General features: G+C 44.6%; 1 protein-coding gene across 6 annotated transcripts in view; it reads left to right on the forward strand.

Annotated features, from left to right (window-relative positions):
• LOC144782023 (cytochrome P450 2G1-like) overlaps window positions 1-22,482 on the forward strand; it is a 701,349-nt gene extending 678,867 nt beyond the window's left edge. For 2 of the 6 annotated variants that reach the window (XM_078661139.1, XM_078661141.1), the window contains exon 10: window positions 21,888-22,268. In XM_078661139.1, the coding sequence (XP_078517265.1) occupies window positions 21,888-22,084 (197 nt within the window). In that variant the 3' untranslated portion in view covers window positions 22,085-22,268. Of the gene's footprint in view, window positions 1-21,887 lie in introns of all 6 variants that reach the window. The other 4 variants (XM_078661142.1, XM_078661143.1, XM_078661140.1 and 1 more) reach the window with 3 other exon arrangements.
• Window positions 22,483-22,750: the final 268 nt, after the last annotated feature.

The following is a 22,750-nucleotide window of genomic DNA, read 5'->3' on the forward strand; positions in this document are numbered from 1 at the left end:
TGTTTATCTCATTCTATTTTTCACTTCTTTTCTGTTATTCTATCCTCCCTTTGCCTATTTGGTCTTGATGTATCTAATTGGGAGCCATGATTGTATTTATTATTTATTAGAGGCCAAGATTAGTATGTGAATTATAATTAACAGATCATCTATACCTGGCAACAGATTGATTGAGTCGTAGCTTGTCTTGCACCAGAAACAAGTAACTGACTTTAATGGTTAATAAACGTTTAATAATGTTCATCAGAATACTAGCGTATGTAACAGGCATAAGATGCATCAGTCATGCTTTCTAGCTATCTAAAGACCTTGGTCGATAAGTGTAAAGTCACAACAGAGGCCATGTTGTGTAAAGAATTCACTAGTCAATAATGGCCATCAGTAAATTAGCGTAGGTAACAGCCACATAATGTATCATCTATGTCTGAAAGTTATTCAAAGATCTAAGTAATGATCCTATCAGTAGAAAGCTACAATAGAGGTTACATTATGTGATATCATGTACGTTATGCTATTTATGTCATATCATCAGTTGCGTTTACATTATATTAATTCAGGACCCGGCTGGCGGAACAGTTGTTTCAAGGTTTAGAAATTGAATTATGTATATACGTGATTTTTAAACATTCTCGCACTGTGTAGCTAAAACTATAATGAATGATAATACTTTGTATATTGATTATTGTTTTTATTTTCAGAAAGTTATAAACTGTCTTGAGAAAGGCGCTGGCCGCCGAAACGCGTCGACACACAACTTATTCACTCATGTTCACGTATTTTTTATGTATATATACTTTCTAAGGAAGGTATATTTTTAATTATTGTTGCAAGATACATGTAATTTTTTTATGTGACTGTAATAAATGTTGTTACCACTTAGAAACTGTTCTGCTGCCAGTGTTGGTCTTTATAATATTGTCAGATATTTTTGAAATACTGCCTAGGTATTGTTTTCCTCAGGGTCCCCATTATGACATGCTTGGTGGAAAGGCAGGTCGGAATCTGCTCGGCAGTGCGGACATTGACACCGCTGCAATTCCCGGCTGCTTTGCCCACTGCTGCGGTATCCTGGCAGTGACGGCGGCCCGGCGGCAGTCCCACTATCACCTTCATAATAGGGGGGCTGCCAGTAATCGTGCCGGCAGCATTGGGGGCAAACAACACGAGCACCATCTCACCTGCAGGGTTCCCACAGACGCTGACACTCTCCCCCGCTGCCGCTGTGTTCTCCGTAGTCGCCAAGCGGGGAGAGTAAAACTACAGCTCCCAGCATCCCTGCTGGATCAGGACGCCGCCTCACAGTAACTTTCGCGCCCGGAGGCGCATAACAGGAAGCTGCTCCTCCGGTGGAGCGGGGGCTGCCAGTAATCTTGCCGGCAGCAATGGGGGCAAAAAACACGAGCACCATCTCACCTGCAGGGTTCCCACAGACGCCGACACTCTCCCCCGCTGCCGCTGTGGTCTCCGTGGTCGCCGAGCGGGGAGAGTGAAACTACAGCTCCCAGCATCCCTGCTGAATCGGGACGCCGCCTCACAGTAACTTTCACGCCCGGAGGCGCATAAGAGGAAGCTGCTCCTCCCGCGTCGCGGGACCGCACGCGGGCAGTGCCGGCGAAGCCCGGGCAAAGGGCGGGCCGTCTGTGGCCGTCCGGGGTCAGCGAGGGACGGGACGGGCCACCCCCCTGACGTGTATGGTGCGACATGGGTAAGCGGAAACTTCAATCATCCATGAACGGAGGGAAAGTCAAGGCAAAAGTACCACGTAACTCTGCTAGTATTATTTCTTATTTGACTTCCGCCGTTAGGTCATTGAATACTGAAATTGCAAACACTGAACGAGAACTGGGTCTGGAAGGTAACAACTGCCAAACGCTGGGGTTGCCTGTTAATGACAGTCCAATTATCAGGCAGGTCCCCCTGGAGCCGCGGATTGTAATCAATCCACCCAAGACTACTTTTCCTCCTGACTCTATCACTCCATATGGCCCTGATCCTGACAACCCTGTTAATACTGTGAACGGGTCTACAGGTGGTGGGCAAAACACTGTGAAGAAACATGGTAAGAGACAGTATAAAAAGACGAAGCTGCCTAACGATACCTCGGCGAAAAAAGGAAAGACAATACCCAGTCATCTAGAAGGTACCATTAGGGATATGGTGGAGAACATCTTTTCCAAGAAATTGGAATCTACTTTCACATTGATTGCTAAAGATATCATTGACACTTTGAACAAATATGTAGCGGGGATTTTAAATAAATGTGAGCGTTTGAACGCTTTTCTGCTAGCGAAGGAACAATCCCCATACCTGCCGGATGGCACTCTTTCGACAATTCCTTCGGCCCAAAAAGTCCTGGCCCCTGGGGGGAGGGTTGAGAGCGTATTTCCATCTGCTACCAAGATTCAGAGCCCAGTGAGATGGCGCGGGGCAAGATGGCCGCGGACCGATCCGCTGAGTGAGAGGCTGGTTTCTCTTTCCTCCCGTGGTTGAAGCAGAGGGTATGCAGACGCAAAAGGTGACCCTTTAGATGCCCATATCGATGCAGTTGAAAATGAAGAATCACGGGGCAGTTGCATTTAACTTGCTACGGTTGGAGCAGAGGATTTTGAAGCGCGTGGGCTTGGTGGCACGGTTGGTTAAAGACATTACCCTACTCCTGAGGTCCAAAGTAGTGGTAGGAGACATAAGAAGGCCGCTTCAAAGAAAATACGAGCGGAGCAGACCGGAAAGAATGCCATCGCAGATCGCGACAAGGAATCAGGTTGCCAGAAACAAGAACCTGGATTCAGATGTGGAAATGGACTCAGCCGCAAAAAAGAGAGAGCTGAGGCGGAAGGAGAAGGAGCACAAGGCCGAAACCAGAGCCGAGCAGAAGGCTGAGCGCCGGGCTATGACAGCGACGGCTAATGCGGGTCAGGTGGAGAAGAAAGCGCTGAGAGCGGAGATAGCAGCGAAGGAGGCAGCAGCAAAAGAAATCACCCCCAAAAGGGGAAGAGGGGGGCTGAGGCAGCCTACCTTGGCGGAATCCTTCGGCAACAACAGCAGAGAGGCATCGACGGACCGAAGCAGAGGACAAACCCGGGCCGAGGCCGATGCAGAGGACACCATGAACAGGATACCGCCGCCGCCACGAGAACCAGCTCCCGGGGAAGCGGCGGAAGCGGTGGCAGAGGCAGAACAAGTCGGACAAGCGGGAGCACTGAGGGAGGCGGAGATCTGCGTGGAGGATTGTAGGCTGGTAGGAGTTACAGAGCCAGGCCTGGGACAGCTGATAACTGCACCGGGAACCGAGCTTGGAAAGGACGCACCCAGCGTCATCCTGGAGGCAAGTGAGGCAAGCGAGGTTGCAGGACTGGAGGGGGCGGCCCCGGCATTACCCCCGGCATTGGCATTGGTAAGTCAGTTACCAACAGAAAGCAAGAAAGTAGGTGATACGGCTGGTGGAATGGATCCTAATGGCGGTGTTAGTGGGCCTGATAATCAGACTAACATCCCGAGCAGTAGTGGTCATGTAGTGCCCCATACCAATGTCGTTACTGCTCCAGGGGTCATCCCCAACCAATCTTTGGCAACAGCGAATCTACACGACGACCCTTTATGTGCGGTGCCACATAAGGAAATAGCAGATGGCCAGGGGGAGGGTGTAGGGAACGGTGCAGATAAGACCATGGAGGAAAATGTCGACGCCCGTACAAGTGGTTTAGATTTGGACAAAGGGGTGTTGAATAAGGCTCATTTAAATAATAATGGACTTGAAGGTGGCGCTTCTGCACAGTCGATTCAGAAAAGGGGGTGGTGATGAACAGAGTGTCTGAATTAAGCAGACCACTCTTACCCAGTCCAAAGATCAGGGCTTGATCCATCACCGTTATTTAGCTCACTGCCCCATCCCAGCTCAGAACCTGGCTATAGGCAAATTAGTCTGTCCCTGGCCCAGTGCATCATGGGAACAGGGCAGACCAAACTACCAAGCCAATTCTTCACCAGAAAGGAGACAAGCTCCCGGGGACCGGTTTCTGGCATTTCAGCCTCGTCGGCCCGGCTTGCTTGAATCCTGATGGAGCAGTGAGCAAGGGACTCATGTCTGAGTATACCCTGCCACACCTATAGTGGCCAAAAACGATTCAGAAAAGGGGGTGGTGATGAACAGAGTGTCTGAATTAAGCAGACCACTCTTACCCAGTCCAAAGATCAGGGCTTGATCCATCACCGTTATTTAGCTCACTGCCCCATCCCAGCTCAGAACCTGGCTATATGCAAATTAGTCTGTCCCTGGCCCAGTGCATCATGGGAACAGGGCAGACCAAACTACCAAGCCAATTCTTCACCAGAAAGGAGACAAGCTACCGGGGACCGGTTTCTGGCATTTCAGCCTCGTCGGCCCGGCTTGCTTGAATCCTGATGGAGCAGTGAGCAAGGGACTCATGTCTGAGTATACCCTGCCACACCTATAGTGGCCAAAAACGATTCAGAAAAGGGGGTGGTGATGAACAGAGTGTCTGAATTAAGCAGACCACTCTTACCCAGTCCAAAGATCAGGGCTTGATCCATCACCGTTATTTAGCTCACTGCCCCATCCCAGCTCAGAACCTGGCTATATGCAAATTAGTCTGTCCCTGGCCCAGTGCATCATGGGAACAGGGCAGACCAAACTACCAAGCCAATTCTTCACCAGAAAGGAGACAAGCTACCGGGGACCGGTTTCTGGCATTTCAGCCTCGTCGGCCCGGCTTGCTTGAATCCTGATGGAGCAGTGAGCAAGGGACTCATGTCTGAGTATACCCTGCCACACCTATAGTGGCCAAAAACGATTCAGAAAAGGGGGTGGTGATGAACAGAGTGTCTGAATTACGCAGACCACTCTTACCCAGTCCAAAGATCAGGGCTTGATCCATCACCGGTATTTAGCTCACTGCCCCATCCCAGCTCAGAACCTGGCTATATGCAAATTAGTCTGTCCCTGGCCCAGTGCATCATGGGAACAGGGCAGACCAAACTACCAAGCCAATTCTTCACCAGAAAGGAGACAAGCTACCGGGGACCGGTTTCTGGCATTTCAGCCTCGTCGGCCCGGCTTGCTTGAATCCTGATGGAGCAGTGAGCAAGGGACTCATGTCTGAGTATACCCTGCCACACCTATAGTGGCCAAAAACGATTCAGAAAAGGGGGTGGTGATGAACAGAGTGTCTGAATTAAGCAGACCACTCTTACCCAGTCCAAAGCTCAGGGCTTGATCCATCACCGTTATTTAGCTCACTGCCCCATCCCAGCTCAGAACCTGGCTATATGCAAATGAGTCTGTCCCTGGCCCAGTGCATCATGGGAACAGGGCAGACCAAACTACCAAGCCAATTCTTCACTAGAGAGGAGACAAGCTACCGGGGACCGGTTTCTGGCATTTCAGCCTCGTCGGCCCGGCTTGCTTGAATCCTGATGGAGCAGTGAGCAAGGGACTCATGTCTGAGTATACCCTGCCACACCTATAGTGGCCAAAAACGATTCAGAAAAGGGGGTGGTGATGAACAGAGTGTCTGAATTACGCAGACCACTCTTACCCAGTCCAAAGATCAGGGCTTGATCCATCACCGTTATTTAGCTCACTGCTCCATCCCAGCTCAGAACCTGGCTATATGCAAATTAGTCTGTCCCTGGCCCAGTGCATCATGGGAACAGGGCAGACCAAACTACCAAGCCAATTCTTCACCAGAAAGGAGACAAGCTACCGGGGACCGGTTTCTGGCATTTCAGCCTCGTCGGCCCGGCTTGCTTGAATCCTGATGGAGCAGTGAGCAAGGGACTCATGTCTGAGTATACCCTGCCACACCTATAGTGGCCAAAAACGATTCAGAAAAGGGGGTGGTGATGAACAGAGTGTCTGAATTAAGCAGACCACTCTTACCCAGTCCAAAGATCAGGGCTTGATCCATCACCGTTATTTAGCTCACTGCCCCATCCCAGCTCAGAACCTGGCTATATGCAAATTAGTCTGTCCCTGGCCCAGTGCATCATGGGAACAGGGCAGACCAAACTACCAAGCCAATTCTTCACCAGAAAGGAGACAAGCTACCGGGGACCGGTTTCTGGCATTTCAGCCTCGTCGGCCCGGCTTGCTTGAATCCTGATGGAGCAGTGAGCAAGGGACTCATGTCTGGGTATACCCTGCCACACCTATAGTGGCCAAAAACGATTCAGAAAAGGGGGTGGTGATGAACAGAGTGTCTGAATTAAGCAGACCACTCTTACCCAGTCCAAAGATCAGGGCTTGATCCATCACCGTTATTTAGCTCACTGCCCCATCCCAGCTCAGAACCTGGCTATATGCAAATTAGTCTGTCCCTGGCCCAGTGCATCATGGGAACAGGGCAGACCAAACTACCTTGCTCATTGCACCATCAGGATTCAAGCAAGCCGGGCCGACGACGGCTGAAATGCCAGAAACCGGTCCCTGGAAGCTTGTTTCCTTCCCAGTATAAGAATTGGCTTGGTAGTTTGGTTTGCCCTGTTCCCATCATGCACTGGGACAGGAACAGACTAATTTGCATATAGCCAGGTTCTGAGCTGGGATGGTGCAGTGAGCTAAAAAACGGTGATGGATCAAGCCCTGATCTTTGGACTGGGTAAGAGTGGTCTGCTTAATTCAGACACTCTGTTCATCACCACCCCCTTTTCTGAATCATTTTGTCCACCATAAGCGTGGAAGGGTATACTCAGATGTGAGTCCCTTGCTCATTGCACCATCAGGATTCAAGCAAGCCGGGCCGACGACGGCTGAAATGCCAGAAACCGGTCCCTGGAAGCTTGTTTCCTTCCCAGTATAAGAATTGGCTTGGTAGTTTGGTTTGCCCTGTTCCCATCATGCACTGGGACAAGAACAGACTAATTTGCATATAGCCAGGTTCTGAGCTGGGATGGTGCAGTGAGCTAAAAAACGGTGATGGATCAAGCCCTGATCTTTGGACTGGGTAAAAGTGGTCTGCTTAATTCAGACACTCTGTTCATCACCACCCCCTTTTCTGAATCATTTTGTCCACCATAAGCGTGGAAGGGTATGCTCAGATGTGAGTCCCTTGCTCATTGCACCATCAGGATTCAAGCAAGCCGTGCCGACGACGGCTGAATTGCCAGAAACCGGTCCCTGGTAGCTTGTTTCCTTCCCAGTATAAGAATTGGCTTGGTAGTTTGGTTTGCCCTGTTCCCATCATGCACTGGGACAGGAACAGACTAATTTGCATATAGCCAGGTTCTGAGCTGGGATGGTGCAGTGAGCTAAAAAACGGGGATGGATCAAGCCCTGATCTTTGGACTGGGTAAGAGTGGTCTGCTTAATTCAGACACTCTGTTCATCACCACCCCCTTTTCTGAATCATTTTGTCCACCATAAGCGTGGAAGGGTATACTCAGATGTGAGTCCCTTGCTCATTGCACCATTAGGATTCAAGCAAGCCGGGCCGACGACGGCTGAAATGCCAGAAACCGGTCCCTGGAAGCTTGTTTCCTTCCCAGTATAAGAATTGGCTTGGTAGTTTGGTTTGCCCTGTTCCCATCATGCACTTGGACAGGAACAGACTAATTTGCATATAGCCAGGTTCTGAGCTGGGATGGTGCAGTGAGCTAAAAAACGGTGATGGATCAAGCCCTGATCTTTGGACTGGGTAAGAGTGGTCTGCTTTATTCAGACACTCTGTTCATCACCACCCCATTTTCTGAATCATTTTGTCCACCATAAGCGTGGAAGTGTATACTCAGATGTGAGTCCCTTGCTCATTGCACCATCAGGATTCAAGCAAGCCGGGCCGACGACGGCTGAAATGCCAGAAACCAGTCCCTGGAAGCTTGTTTCCTTCCCAGTACCAGAATTGGCTTGGTAGTTTGGTTTGCCCTGTTCCCATCATGCACTGGGACAGGAACAGACTAATTTGCATATAGCCAGGTTCTGAGCTGGGATGGTGCAGTGAGCTAAAAAACGGTGATGGATCAAGCCCTGATCTTTGGACTGGGTAAGAGTGGTCTGCTTAATTCAGACACTCTGTTCATCACCACCCCCTTTTCTGAATCGCTTCTGCACAGTCAGCAGGGGGGATCCCCGTCGTTGGAATAGCAGATGCGTTAGGGCCACTGGTAACTTCACTACCAGGGACCCCAGGAGATGATATCTTTTTCTCATTAAACGGCGAGACTGATGAAACAGATAAAGCTTCTGGCATGCATAAAAACAAGGGGCAACCACTTGAGTCCGAGACAACTGATTTGGATGTAAGCATAGTAGAGACAGAGGTATCTACGTCAGAACAGGGCTCTGAGACAGACACAGAGTCCGAGACTGGACAGACCCATTCATCTTTGGATAACAGTGTGCAGAGGCAAACGGTGGTAAGAAAGAAACTACAGAATACCAGGAAACTGCAAAGCAGGGGCAGCCCTAGGCATATTGAGAGGCCCAGCAAACTGGTTTGGGACTATTCAGCTACCTCGAAAAGGTATCAAGACGAAGGAGGGAGTAGGTCTAGATATAACGGCCCTTCAGGCTCACAATCTCAAGGACAATCTCAAGGACAGAGCCCCACAATGGAGATGCTGTATGCCACTCTTAGGCAAATGCAGGGTGAAGTGAGGGTTGAAGCTAAGAGAGCGAAACGGACAAGTAAAAAAATCGAGGGGTCACTGAGCAAAGTGAACAAGATGTATGCGGAGATGGCTGGCCGAATGACAGAAGTAGAGGAAAGAACAGGCCAATTGGAGGATGAAGTATCTCAGTGGAAGGAGTTCAAGACGGTGCAGGAAAAATTCAATGAGGACTTACAATGGAAGGCAGAAGATGCGGAAAACAGGCAGAGGAGGAATAAAATAAGGCTACTGGGGATTCAGGAGGGGGCTGAGGAACAGAATCCTAGGGCCTTTGTGGTTACTTTATTAAGAGAATCATTTCCGGAGATCACCACTTGGAACTGGGACGTCGAGATACAACGGGCCCACAGATTTCCTCTGACAATTAAGAAGTCATATGGCGCGCAGATCGAGAGACCAAGAGCTATGCTTATATACATTGGAAACTTCCTGGCCAGACAGGAGATCATGGACAGTGTTAGGCCACAAGATCGCCGGGCTTTCAAAGGAAACTCCTTCTTCGCCCGGCCGGATTTCTGTCACGCCATGGTGGAGAGGAGGTGGAGATTACGGCAAATGATAGATCCATTCCAAAAAGCTGGATGTGAGGCCTACCTCCTGTTCCCCGCAAGGCTGAAAGTAATACTAGAGGGGCGTACAAGAATGTTCTTCTCGGAAATTAAAGCACAGAGCTTTTTGACTGAACTAAGAGAAAATAGAAGGAAATAGATAATACATAATACAAACAAAAGATATATGAAACTAACTGATATTGTCTGAATAAGAACGAGCCAGAAGAGGTCCTAATGAGATGAAGGATTATAGCACTATGTATATGCACAGTAGGATTTGAATTGGTGGGGCGTGCTTATGAACAAGGAGGGGCTTTCTTTTTGTATCTGCATCTAATGTGGGAGAATACATGTAGGGGGCGGGTACAGCAGCACTCAAGGGGGTTGGGAACCAGTCATACGTAGGTCAGGATTGACCTAGTTGCCTGTGGACAGCGGGGATGGGGGGGGATAGGGGAGGGGGGATGCACCAGAGGGAGAGAGACAGGGGGGATCGTACAGGTTGGGAGAAGGGAAGGAAAACAAGATTACAGTACACAGTGGAAAGAAAAGAAGTTAACAAAAATGAGGAGAGGCAACAAAAGCATGAACTGAGTAGATATAAGAGCACAAGGGTTGGGCTAAATGATCAGAAAATAAGTATACTAGAAGAGTTAAAAAAACTTTTTTTCAATGAGTACAAACATTAAAATCGTGACTATGAATGTATGTGGGCTGAACGATAGAATAAAAAGGCAGCGGGTAGGTCTATTATTGAAAAACACCGGGCGGATTTTTTTTGTTTACAAGAAACACATGTGGAAGGGAATAGGTCTTTTTTGTTGGAACAGATGGGTTTTAGGTTGTTAGCCAATTCTAAACAGGGGGCTAGAATTAGAGGGGTTGCTATATTGACAAAGCATTTAAATATAAAAACAAGGAAGAAATTTGAGGATCAGTGGGGGAGATGCGCCTTGATTGAGTGTTTCATAGGGGAGGTATGGGTCACTATAGGTTCTATATATGGGTCAACAGAGGATGATCCAGAGGTGTTTGATTTCTTAGATACTGAATTATCTGCATGGGCGCCAAGTGCTATCTTGGCAGGAGATTTTAACATTGATGGGGCCAGGGGATTGGGGCTAGACTCTATGGGACAATATTACGGGAGGAAAAAGAGGGTTTGTAGGGCAATACAGAGTCTAGTAAGGAATAATGCATTGAAGGATGTGTGGGGGGCCCAGAAGCCTTTAGACCCGGGCTATACATTCTTTTTGGCTCCGCATCGAAAATGCGTTAGATTAGATTACTTTTTTGTTTCAAGGTCACTAGTAACAGCTTCGACGATAGACAGGATGCCACGGATATTGTCAGATCATAATCCCCTAAAGTTAACAATAGAAGGAATTGGGTTCAAGAGGGTGGTAGGATCTTGGACATTTGAAAGGGGATTGCTGAAAGATGATGAGTATATTACACACATGCATTCATGGATCAAGGAGTTCTGGGAGATTAATAGGGGAGCACCACCATTGGGAATGATTGGGACACATTTAAGGCGGAGGTAAGAGGTGAGACACTTAGCTACTCCATCACTAAACAAAGAAAGGAAAAAATAGAGACCGAACGGTTAAATAATGCTCTGAGATTAGCTGAGGCGAGATTGGAGCAGGCCATTGTAGATCAGGGCGAGTATAACGTGCGTGTATTGGAATTAACGATAGCAAAGGCAGAGGCTTTAGAAGGGGTGGCAATCAAAGCTGCCAGGACATACGACACACAGAGAGAAAGGTGCTATGAATTCAGTGAAAAGATAGGACATACTTAAGCAGCACGTACAAGACAAAGGGTAGCCAAGGGTGAGATTAAAGAAATAAAAGATAATGCGCGGCGGCTAATTACGGATGAGAGGGGGATAACAGAGGTATTTAGGGAGTATTATAGTAAATTATACAAAGAAGAGCAAACTCGGGACAGGGGGGAGATAGCGGATTATTTACAGAATATTCCGGGTAAAGTACTGAATAGCGAGGATAGAGATTTTCTGGATGCTGATCTGAGGGATGAGGAGATTAATGAGGCCATATTGGGTTTACCAAAGGGGAAAGCAGCTGGTCCAGACCTGATACCAGGAGAGTTTTATAGGGTATTCCTGCCCTCCATATTTAAGGATCTAGCAAGAACATTTAGGGGGGTGCAGCAAGGACAGGCGATTCCGGCAAGCTGGGCTGGGGCGGACATCGTAATTATACTTAAAAAAGGGAAGGATGCAACAGAACCAGGGTCGTACCGCCCCATAACACTAATTAACGCGGATACAAATTTTTTTTCGAAGATACAGGCAGCTAGATTTGCTAAAATAATCACTCAACTGGTCAGCACTAACCAACATGACTTTATACCACAAAGGGGCACTACATTACATGTCAGGAAGATGATAACACTCTTTGATGCTCAGGAAGTAGAGGGGAACCCTATGGCAGCCATGTTATTGGATGCAGAAAAGGCCTTTGATAGGGTGGCGTGGGAGTATCTGTGGGCAGTTTTAAGAAGGGGGGGAGTAGGAGAAGTATTCGTAAGAGTTATACAATCACTTTATACAAATCCCACTGCTTGTGTTAGGGTAAATTCAGGCCGCACTAGACCTCTGGTTATTACTAGGGGAACGCGGCAAGGATGCCCTTGCTCACCCCTCCTGTTCGCTATGTACATTGACCCCTTGAAACGAAGATTTGAGCAGAATGAACAAATTACTCCGCTAACTACCAGGATGGGAGACATTAAAGTCCTAGCATATGCAGATGACATTGCGGTCATCACACCTAGCCCAATAGACGCAATAAGAGAAATAGAACAGGAGGCAGATCAGTTTGGTCGAATAGCGGGGTATGCTCTGAATAAAAGTAAGTCACAAATTATAAAGAACGCTTACACAATATGTACAGATTCATGGGTGGTTGTTGAGGGGGTGTACTTGGGTATAAAGATCACGGCAGAACTAGAAAAATTGGTGGAAATTAATATTAAGCCTATTATTACGAGAGCAAAAAAGGACCTGGACAGGGTAAATAATTTACATATGTCCATAATAGGTAGAGTAAATTACGTAAAAATGAATCTGCTGCCGAAATTTTTGTATTTATTTAGAACTATTCCGCTGTCTTTAGTATGATTTGGTTTAATAAGGTGGAGAACATGGTAAATCGATTTGTGTGGTCCCAGGGGAAGACAAGAAGAGCCCTGAAATATATGTCATTACCACGGGACAGGGGGGGATGGGCATTACCAGATCTTAAAATGTATTATTGGGCGGCAGCATTGCAGCAAATGACTGGTTTGTTGGGAGGAGCTGAGAGGGAAACTGAATATCCTGCAGGGTCATCAGAGGTGTACGCGATAATTCTCGGCGATGAGACAAACAACGCCCTCCTTAGATACTCGGAGCCAAGCTATTTTAAGCGAACCAGGTTTAAGACATTAGAAGTGGCAGACAAAATATGGAAATCGTTTAAGAAAAGTTTTGGCTTAGGGAGGTTTCATGCATATACAAGAATAATAGAGGATCCGATGCTACCACCAGAAATATTTGCCGACACCATATTTAGGGAATGGGCTCGTTCAGGAATTAAAAATATGGGGGACCTAATAGGGGATTCAGGGGTACGGCAATTCACAGAAATCCAGCAGGAATTTGGGGTCAGCAGTAGGAGTTTTTTTAAATATTTGCAAATAAGGAGCTTCCTAGGTAATAAACGAGGTGGACCGATGGGCTTTAAAGGAAATTCGATTCTGCAGATGATTGAGGGGGCAGAACACTGTACAATTAAAAGATTATATGCAGAACTTATAGAGCATCGAGGGGATGATCTGGAGAAATACGAGACTAAATGGAGGGAAGCCCAAGGAGTACCAGAGGGAGTATTCTTAAAATCACTAAGGTTAGGAAGAGAAACCCTTTGCTCGGCGGCATTGCAGGCACAACACTATAAGACACTTTACAAATTGTATTATACCCCAGCCAGAATCGCCCAGTGGGGAGGTACACAGGGGATTAGATGCCCAAGGTGCGACAGCATGGAGGCAGATATACTGCATATGTTTGCGGGGTGTCCAAACCTCTCGCCATTGATAGAAAGTATTGAATCATTCTTTGATAAATCGTTGGCTTATAAATTGAAGCTGAAACCAGAAGTAATACTATTAGGAGTAGAAGGGAGCAATTCGCAATATCAAGATGAGGGCTTTATATTTGTGGCTATGGCTGTTCTACGCCTATGTATAGCAACTGCATGGAAAGATAAGACACCACCCCCGTTCCAGCAGTGGCTGGCTAGGTTATTGTGCATCCACAACTTAGAGAAAGCTATTTATGCCAGAAGGGGGAAAAAGGGCAGAGCATTCGGTTTAAAGTTGTGGAAGCCTATTGCAGATTGGAAAAGAAGGATGGCAAATGTTAGGGGGGTGAATAGCTAGAGGTGTCCATTTGTAATCAGGTTTGTACTCATGTTTCTTGTTTTTGCCTCTTCGGTGGTTTAATCTGTCCTCTTGCTTTTGACGATTTCTGTTCTTGATTCTTGTTCCCCCTTTTGTATCCTGATTATCGTGCTTTTGAGCTCTTTTCTTTATTAATTTGTGTCTCACTGGCTTTATTATATTAATTCCATCTCATGTATTTTCTACTAAATCTGTTTTTCTATAAGACGTATAAATTGTGGAAGTATGTAATGGAATCCCTTTTATTTATTATGTGATTATTTAGAAGTATATTTGCTGTTAAAGGATATTGTCTGGTGCGGGGGGGGAGGGGGGTAAAATGTGCTGTAAAAATTGTCAATAAAAACATTTTTTTTAAAAAGATTCAGAGCCCAGTGACGCTCCCTATAAATACAGTATCTCCCCGGGAAGGCAATGGCATTAAGGGATCCCACGAAGGATAAAGTCTCGGCATCCCAACCTACTATTAATCTCCCCCCCGAAGCCCCGATGTCCCCCCATTGGAAGCTGGAGAGGTAGAATCCTCGGAAACTTTGTTAACAAATATAAAGAACTGGTGCAATGAAAACTGCACGGGGGATAAAAGGATTTCCTCTAATATAAATATGGGCAGACGGGTAGGGTGGCTGTGTCATACAAAAAAACACCTGAAGGGGGATTGCCTCATTGTAAATTTTAACAAACCAAACGAGGCGACCCGCCTCTTCTGGGATGCCTCAAAAATAAACAATGAGGTTGGAGGTATTAGAGCTATGCCATTATGTTATTTTTATCCACGTGCTAGACCCGGTAACACGGGTGAGAAGGCACACCTGGTTCGGAGCACTTGTGATTGAAAGTGGCCTACCCCAAACACCCCTGACCAATCGGTTAGAGAGCATCAACCAAGCTGGGTAACCCAAAAAACGGGGTTACTACTTAAGCCTCATAACGCATACAGAAAGGAGAATAAGGAGGCTTTGGCTTTATCCAATCGATTTTCCCCTTTGTTTCAGGTGGGGGAGATCGATTGACTGGCTGGCCCTGATAGTATGCCCCAAAATATACTACAAAATACAGCAAGCAACATTGAGGGGTCGGGGAGACGGTAAAATTGATAAGTTGGAACATTGCAGGGCTACGTACAAAAAGGGACGATAATGTTTGGCTAAAATTCGTGAACCAATATGATATTGTAGCCCTACAGGAGACTTGGGATAGAGAGTGTGACTTTTGGGTCACTGGTTATACATCATATTCTGTACCTGCTCGCAGTTCGACGGCAGAGAGAGACAGAGGGGGTCTTATGCTCCTGGTCTCAGTAAATATAGCAGGCACATGTAAAATGTTGGATTCCTTTTCCCCTAATTACCTAATAGTGGAAGTTAGTTAGTTAGGAACGTGCCCTGTTCCCATTTAGGAAACAACTAAAGACCCTACTTTATAAGGAAGCTTGGGCCTCACAGTAAGTACTGTCTCCCAATCAATTACTTAAAGCAGCTGCCTCTCTCAAGCGCTTAGAGACCGTTGGTGATAAAGCGCTATATAAATATAAATTACAAATTACAAGTTAGTCTGTCAAACAACATTAAACTATTACTGATTCATTTTTACAACTCTAAGCAAGGTGAGTGCCCAAATGAGCATCTCTTTTCACTGTCTAATTTCCTAAAAATATATAAGGAAAATCAAACCACTTTTGTTTATTATATTTTGATGGGCAATTTTAATGTTCATTTATGTAATTTAAATTGCCAGTATGGAGATAACGAAGGTCCCGTTAATTCATCTCCCCAACACTTTGAACATAGCTCTAAGGGAGAAGCTCTGGAGGATCTCCTTTCATACACTGATTTGTTTGAGTCTGGGTTTCTTGACAGGAGTGACCGTGTTGTAACATACAGAGCTAGGGATAGCAAATCAATAATAGATCATATATTTATATCTCCGGGACTCTTAAGTTTTGTAATCTTTTATAATGCTGTATTCTCAACTTTTAGTGACCATAACCCGGTAGTACTAGAGCTGGATAATGGTATTTCTTTTCTTAATAAAATGGCTACTACAGAAGCCATAATTGAGGTAAAAGTTAAAGATCAAGGGAGGAGACTAAAATGGAATAAAGTTACCCCCGAAGACTTTTTTAACACTATTAGCAGGAAGGTTGGCGCTGAACTTAATATATGTGCTGACCCTTTAAGACATGGGGTGGACGTAATTGCTTCCTACGAAGCAATTTGTCTTCAAGTGGCCAAAGAGCTTACAGTTAATACCCGGTCTAAAGTAAATCCAGCAAAGGGTTGGTTTGACCACAAATGCTCTAGAGCGCATAACCTGCTCATGAAGGCCCTTAAAAAGAAACCTAGGGATAAATTGCAAGTCACATGGCTCAGGAAAGAGTATAAATCCATAGTGCAGGCACGCAAAAATGAAATGAAAAAGGAGGCCTGGGTAGCGCTGATGGATAAGGCAACAATGAGGGATAGCTCTAAATTTTGGGCCATTGTTAACAATCCGCTGTTCACCGGCACAGAGAATTCCATGCTAGAAGTTAACATCTCAGAGAAGGACTGGTTAAGTCATTTAGAATCAATTTATGGTAGTAATATAGAGCCTGAAACCTTCGAGGTCCCCATTACCGACCCTCCATGACTGCCATTGACACTTTCTGTAGAAGAGGTTGAGAAGGCGATAGAGGGTACGGCTGGACATAAGGCCCCCCGCCCTGACGGTGTCCCCTCCAACCTGTACAAGGCCAATCCCAAATATTGGGCCAAATTACTAACAAATGTTTTTAACTCATCAGCTGCAACTGGGTTTCCGGCATCATGGTCGTGTTCAATTATCATCCCTGTGTTTAAAAAGGGTCAAAGTGGGGATCCTAGGTGCTACAGGCCCATATCTCTACTAGACTCCTCCATTAAAATCTTAGGGAAAGTTATCTTAGCCAAAATAGCAGACTGGGTCTCTGAGAAAGATATCCTATCTAATGCCCAGTATGGGTTTAGATCTTGTAGAGGAACGGAGGACCAGTGCCTTAATTTACATTTAATAATAAATAAATATATGGTTGCTACCAAGGGCTCAATCTTCCTGGGATTCATGGACTTGTCCACGGCCTTTGACCTTTTCAATAGGTCGAGGCTGTGGACCATGCTCCTGAACCTAGGGATGGATCGGCCATTGGTGTATTTTCTGGTTGAGCTTCACAGGGATCTGCACGCATCAATAAGGATGACACAGGAGGGGAAATGTACTTCAGGGTTTAAATCAAGCAAAGGGGTCCGCCAAGGGTGCATATTTGCCCCTATGCTATTCACTTTATATATAAATGCCCTGGAAGATACACTGGTAAAGGCGACACCTGATATACCGCGTATGGGAGGAACGTCCATCCCAGTACTCCTATACGCGGATGATGCCGTTTTATTGGCACGGACCCCATTAGGGTTACAAAGACTGCTAAACTCCTTTGGGGACTTTATGAAATCGCTGGACCTAGTGATTAATAATGGAAAATCGCATGTTATGTTACTGGGCTTGAGAAAGAACAGTATTAAATCATTTTATTGTAATGATTGTCCGATTTCTAGAGTGAAAGTCTTTACGTATCTGGGGGTCGTGTTTGACGATAAAGGTACTTGGGCTCCCCAACTTACTGCTAAAGTAAATGCTGTGAGAAGATCGTCCGCTGCAATATTAGGCTTTGCTAAGCGGTTAGGGGGAAAACCGTGCGAAGCAATTTTATCCATTTATAAAGCAAAAACCATCTCAATAGCAAGGTATGGGGCTACAATATGGGGCTACAAACAATCTGAGTCCATCCAGAAAGAGGAAAATAAATTCCTCCGTGCCCTTCTAGCCCTTCCCCAATCAACGGCTACCTTTGCGGTCCACCTTGAGCTAGGCCAGGGCTACATCTCAGATATAACAAGTATGGTCCCTATTTTATTATGGATCAAAACCTGGTTGAACCCTAATCTTACTCTGAACCACAAGATTTTAGGGGACTGTATGAAATTAGAGAAAGCAAAGGAAATCCAGTGGCTGTCCTTCATTAAAACAACATCCAGGGAATTGGGGCGCCCAGAGATCTTCACAAACCCAGAGGGCCTGATGAAAGCTGACTTAATCTGGGTCAAAACAAATTATGTTAAGATTAGAGAGCAGGAGCGGGAATCGGTACAATTAAGAAAACCTATGGTAAGGGCTCATTACCTGCTTATTTCGTCTTTATCTATTCAACCGTACCTCACAATTGTAACGATCCCTCTTCACCGATGGTTGTTAACGAAATTTCGATTCAATCAGATCCATTTGTTATTAAGTGAATCCAAAGGGTGGTGTAGGCCTGAGGATGTTGCCCCTTGCAAGTGTGACGGCCACTCACTTCAAGACAAAATGCATTTTACATTCTTTTGTCCTTTCTATACAGGAGGCAGGAAAAAGTTTATTTTTCCACTAATAAAAGATCAGGGGTTTTTGCAGACTAAACCAGCATTACTCTATTTACAATTAATGGAATTCCCTGTGATTATGTTTAGTGTAGCAAATTTCCTTGTTGCATCTATTCGCTGCAGGAAACTTAGATTGGCGGTCCCAATGGCCCCGTATCACCTGACGCATTAAGTTATAATGAAAGTGATAAATTGATTTTAATGTGTAATTGTTTGTAAACTGTTTTTATTGTGAATCTATGCAAATCTGGCATTATTTTGTATTTTGTATTGCATACTTTTATGATTTTTATTAATCGAATAAAGTAATTTTGATTTGATTTGATTTGAATAGGGTGGGAGGTCAGAAGAGAAGGCTGCAGCCGGGCCACCATCCATGGGTATGGCGGTTCCAGAATCAGATGTGCATGCTTTGATTGGGAAGACATTGGGTGCTACCACAGAAATAGTACTTGCTCAACCACTCAGCTGTGATAATTTTGTTTATTTATACAGATACCTAATATTGTATTTGCAGCTACACACACAATACATTGACATACTACTAAAGTGACTAGGATAAATAGAAAATGTATTGTGTCTCTCTCTGGCTACAGCACAGCACAGATGGGAGGATGGCTGTCATTATCTTTAGACTTCAGAGTGTAGCTTGGTGTTTGAAAGCCCCTGGCTACACTAATCTACTTGAATTTTAAAATCTAACTTGGCAGTACAACTGTTGCCTGACCTTATGTGATTAACAAAAAAGAACTATCAGAGTGCAACTTAGAGAGGGGCATAGGCTCTTCCCACATTTTGGTTACCCCGAGTACTGGATTTGATTGGGTCAAATGTGTGTGCTTCCTCTAAATAGACTGCTTGTATTGCACTTTTTACCTTGTGGCAAAGTTTATACTCAGCAGGACTGCGTTGATTATGGTGGCAAGTCTATAATCGTGGCTATCAGCCTGATCTGCTTGTGATAAAATAATATGATAGAGGCAGTAGACCTGAGATATTGTGAAAAGCATTTGTTAAAGTCAATTGGCATTTGAGTGGATTGTTATTGCTCTTAATTAAAGCCCACAAATAGATATTTATTTTTTTCTTATATGGAATCCCATTGATTACCTTACTAGTCAAGGATTTTGGTGTTGGCTACCTTCTCTGACAAACCATAAGCATAGAATATTTGCACCATGCAAATCCTTGTGAAGACCTGTTAGGAGAGCTAATGTTTTGCTTTGTCAACTGTTATTTTTTATACTTTTGCGATTTTATGACTGTATGCCAGATGGTTGCCTTGCGGCAAGCCTTACACTGAGTGCAGTAGGCCTTAGTTGGTTATGGTGACAAGCCAGAGATACTAGCTATAGGCTTGATTGGTGTGTGGGGGAATGTTATTCCCAATGCCATTAGTCTGGCCTGTTTATTATAAAAAGTTACTACAGAACCAGTAGGGCTGACCTGTTTACTGTGAAAAGGATATGGTAAATCCAATATGTCTCTGACAGTTGATTGATAATCACATAGTGTAACAGGCCAGTGCAAGGTATTTGATTACATGTAATATCACAGATTGCCAAAGTACTAAAGGGTTGTTGGTCACCCACTCTGGCAACCTCTGAGAGTAGAATTTCACTTTGAGGATTCTTGTTAGGGTTATGTATAATGTGAAAAGATTAGTACTACCTAAAATCCTTATCAGTTCACTGAGAAAAGGTAAGTCATATTCCTTAGGTGTGATCTGTGTATAATGAAAAGGTATGACAAAGCAAGGAGGTCTTATTTACTGTGAAAGTATGTGTTAAAGGCAATAGGCTTTAAGGGTGGATTGTTATTGCACTGAGCTAAAGCCTATAGGCCGGTATTTTGTTACATGGACTCTTGAAGACTACTGTTGTAGGCAAAGTCTCTGTTGTTGGTGACCCACCTGAACAAATCAAGGGGATAGATGATTAGCACCACTATAATCCTTATTATGCTCTATTAGTAGAGATTTTTTGTTGTTTTGACAACTGCATCCTGAACATATTTGTAATTTTAATATGATATGCCTGATGGGTCCCTTGCAGGAAGGCTTATGAACCAACACAGTAGGTATGAGTTGGTTACAGTGACAAGCCAGTGATAAAGGTTATAGGTGTGATTGTTTATAATGAAAATGTACGATAAATGCAGTAGGTCTGACATATTTACTGTAAAAAGCATATGTTAAAGTCAATAGACATATCAGGGTAGATTATTATTACTCTATATCAACGCCTACAGATAGGTATTTTGGTATATGGAATCTTACAGTTCATCATAGTAGACAAGGGTTTTGATGCTGGTTACCTCTTCTGACTGACATGGGTATAGAGGGTCTGTACTGTCAGAACTATTTTACGCCCTCTTAGGAGATATTATGTTGCTTTGCCAACTGTAATTGTGTACAATATGTCATTTTATGATTGTATGCCTGATAGTTGTCTTGTGAGAAAGCTTATGCATATTGCAGGAGGCCTCATTTGGTTATGGTGATAAGCCACTGATAACAGTTACAGGTCTGATTGGTTTATTCTGAAAAAGATTTCTGATGCTATAGGTCTGATCGATTTAGAAAGAAAAGTTATAATAAATGCATTAGGCATGACATATTGATTGTGAAAAGCAAATGCTAAACTCAACAGGCATTTAAAGGCGGGTTGGTATTTCTCTGCATCACACCTACCGATTGGTATTTTGTTACATGAAATGTCGCAGATTACCTTTGTAGGGAATGATTTTACTGTTCTTACTACCTCTGACAAACCCTAGGTGGGAGGAGATTTGTGCTATAACAATTCTTGCTACAATCTCTTCTATGCTGTCTGCCAAGATCTTGTATTATTAAAACAATCATTAAATAATACATACATGCATTTATATAATATTTAACCATATAGTTATACAGAGGACTTTTGAGTCTGCTCTGTTCCGCCATTGACCGGTCTGTCATTTACACTCTGCCTCCATTTATGCCAGAGAACTGCATGGGGTAATTGCTTAGTCCTCATTAGTTACTAGCTGTTTTGCCTTGTGAATGACAGCAGTGTTTCATCATTTGTGTACATCCACCTGAAAATGAGTGTATTTCAGTGATAGAGCTGGTTGGCCAGTCCCTTAGTTTTTAATTTTCTACTTTCCAGTTCCGCTTTCATTTCTTTGCTTCTCTTCTTTTCATTTTAATGTGGTTTAAGAGGACACTCCAGCTCTCCAGGCAGTTCTAAAGGATTGCTTGCTTGCTGCTCATTTCCTATGGCCACTTCTCGAAACCAGAAGACCATTATGAAATGCAGTTGTCCATAATATATCATTGTTTTGCCATTTCAAGTTGGCAAGCCATTGGTTCTAAATGTGGTGGCCATGCGTGGACTTTAAAACAACAATACACCGTTTAAATAACTGTGCAAGACCACCTGCTGCTATGTTTAGTTTTGTTATTGCAAGTATATGTCTGCCGTGTTTAGACCCCAGCATTTTGTTTCTGCCTGTTTTTAATTTATCTTGCACATGTTGTTGAGTTTGTGGTTGTTTTATTTCGGTTGCATCACTGGGTGAACGCACCAATGAGTCAGTGGACTGATGAATGGATGCGTAAGTGCAAAGATGCATGACAGAGTGCACACATGCTCACTTGCTTAGTGCCTAAGCCTATCAATGACACGAAAGGCGCATTTATTCATAAGGCAAACTCATTCACGTTGCCTGTGGTTGTTGAGTCTATCAGCAGATCTCGGTTGTGTCCTGTTCAGAAGTACGTGACAATCTATCTTGCTCTCTTCTTTATCCCTCTCACTAGGGAAGCGGCTGTGTCCAGGGGAGGGCCTGGCTCGCATGGAGATCTTCCTCTTCCTCACCGCACTCCTGCAGAAGTTCACCTTCCAGTCTGTCGCTGACCCCGCCAGTCTCGATCTTGCTGTCCTGAGGAGAGAATTCCGTCGCACAGGCCTGTCCTTCGAACTGCGCGCTGTTCCACGGCAGGTCACACAGGTCTGAAAATGCAGGAAAATGGAACAGAGAGAACAAATAAAGGAATACACTTTTAAAAAATCCTGTAAATAGTAGCATAAACCAAATGCTCATTATTTGAGGAACCATGTTAGGTTTCTGATCCATGGTGAGTCAGACTTTGAGTAGTGTTCAATTTTAAATTTTGAATAAATTACAGATTTGTAACAATAAAAGCAGATTTGAACTTGAAGAACATTGTGTGTCTTTTTCAGCTTTATGCAGGATATGCAGAGTTTTCTTCTTCTCTTTTAACTAAGTGCATGCCATTGAGTGCCTTCACTCATTGGTTCCTGGGACATTGTGGGTGTCCCCTCTCCCTGCATTAGTCAGATGGTGCATTGAAAAACTTTCTAAATAAATAAATATCAAGGATCAAGACAAAATGCTGCATTCCTTTATATAGTCCTGGAGTTCCAAGGTGACATGGCAATATCCTTTAAACGTACATCAGTTAGTATTCTATTCCGTATAATACATGGTCACAGCTTCACTCTTCCCAAAGACTTCTTTAACGTTTGGTATCTTACTTGATCATATGATAGGAAGAGCATGTTTACAGACATGAACAACGAAAGTGGAATCAGTAGTGTGAAATTAAATCCATCCCCCCCCAAACAATAGTAATTTGTTGCAAGCGCATATTAGAATCAG

The sequence above is a fragment of the Lissotriton helveticus genome, chromosome 9 (genome assembly GCF_964261635.1).
Source record: "Lissotriton helveticus chromosome 9, aLisHel1.1, whole genome shotgun sequence".
Lineage (NCBI taxonomy): Eukaryota > Metazoa > Chordata > Amphibia > Caudata > Salamandridae > Lissotriton > Lissotriton helveticus.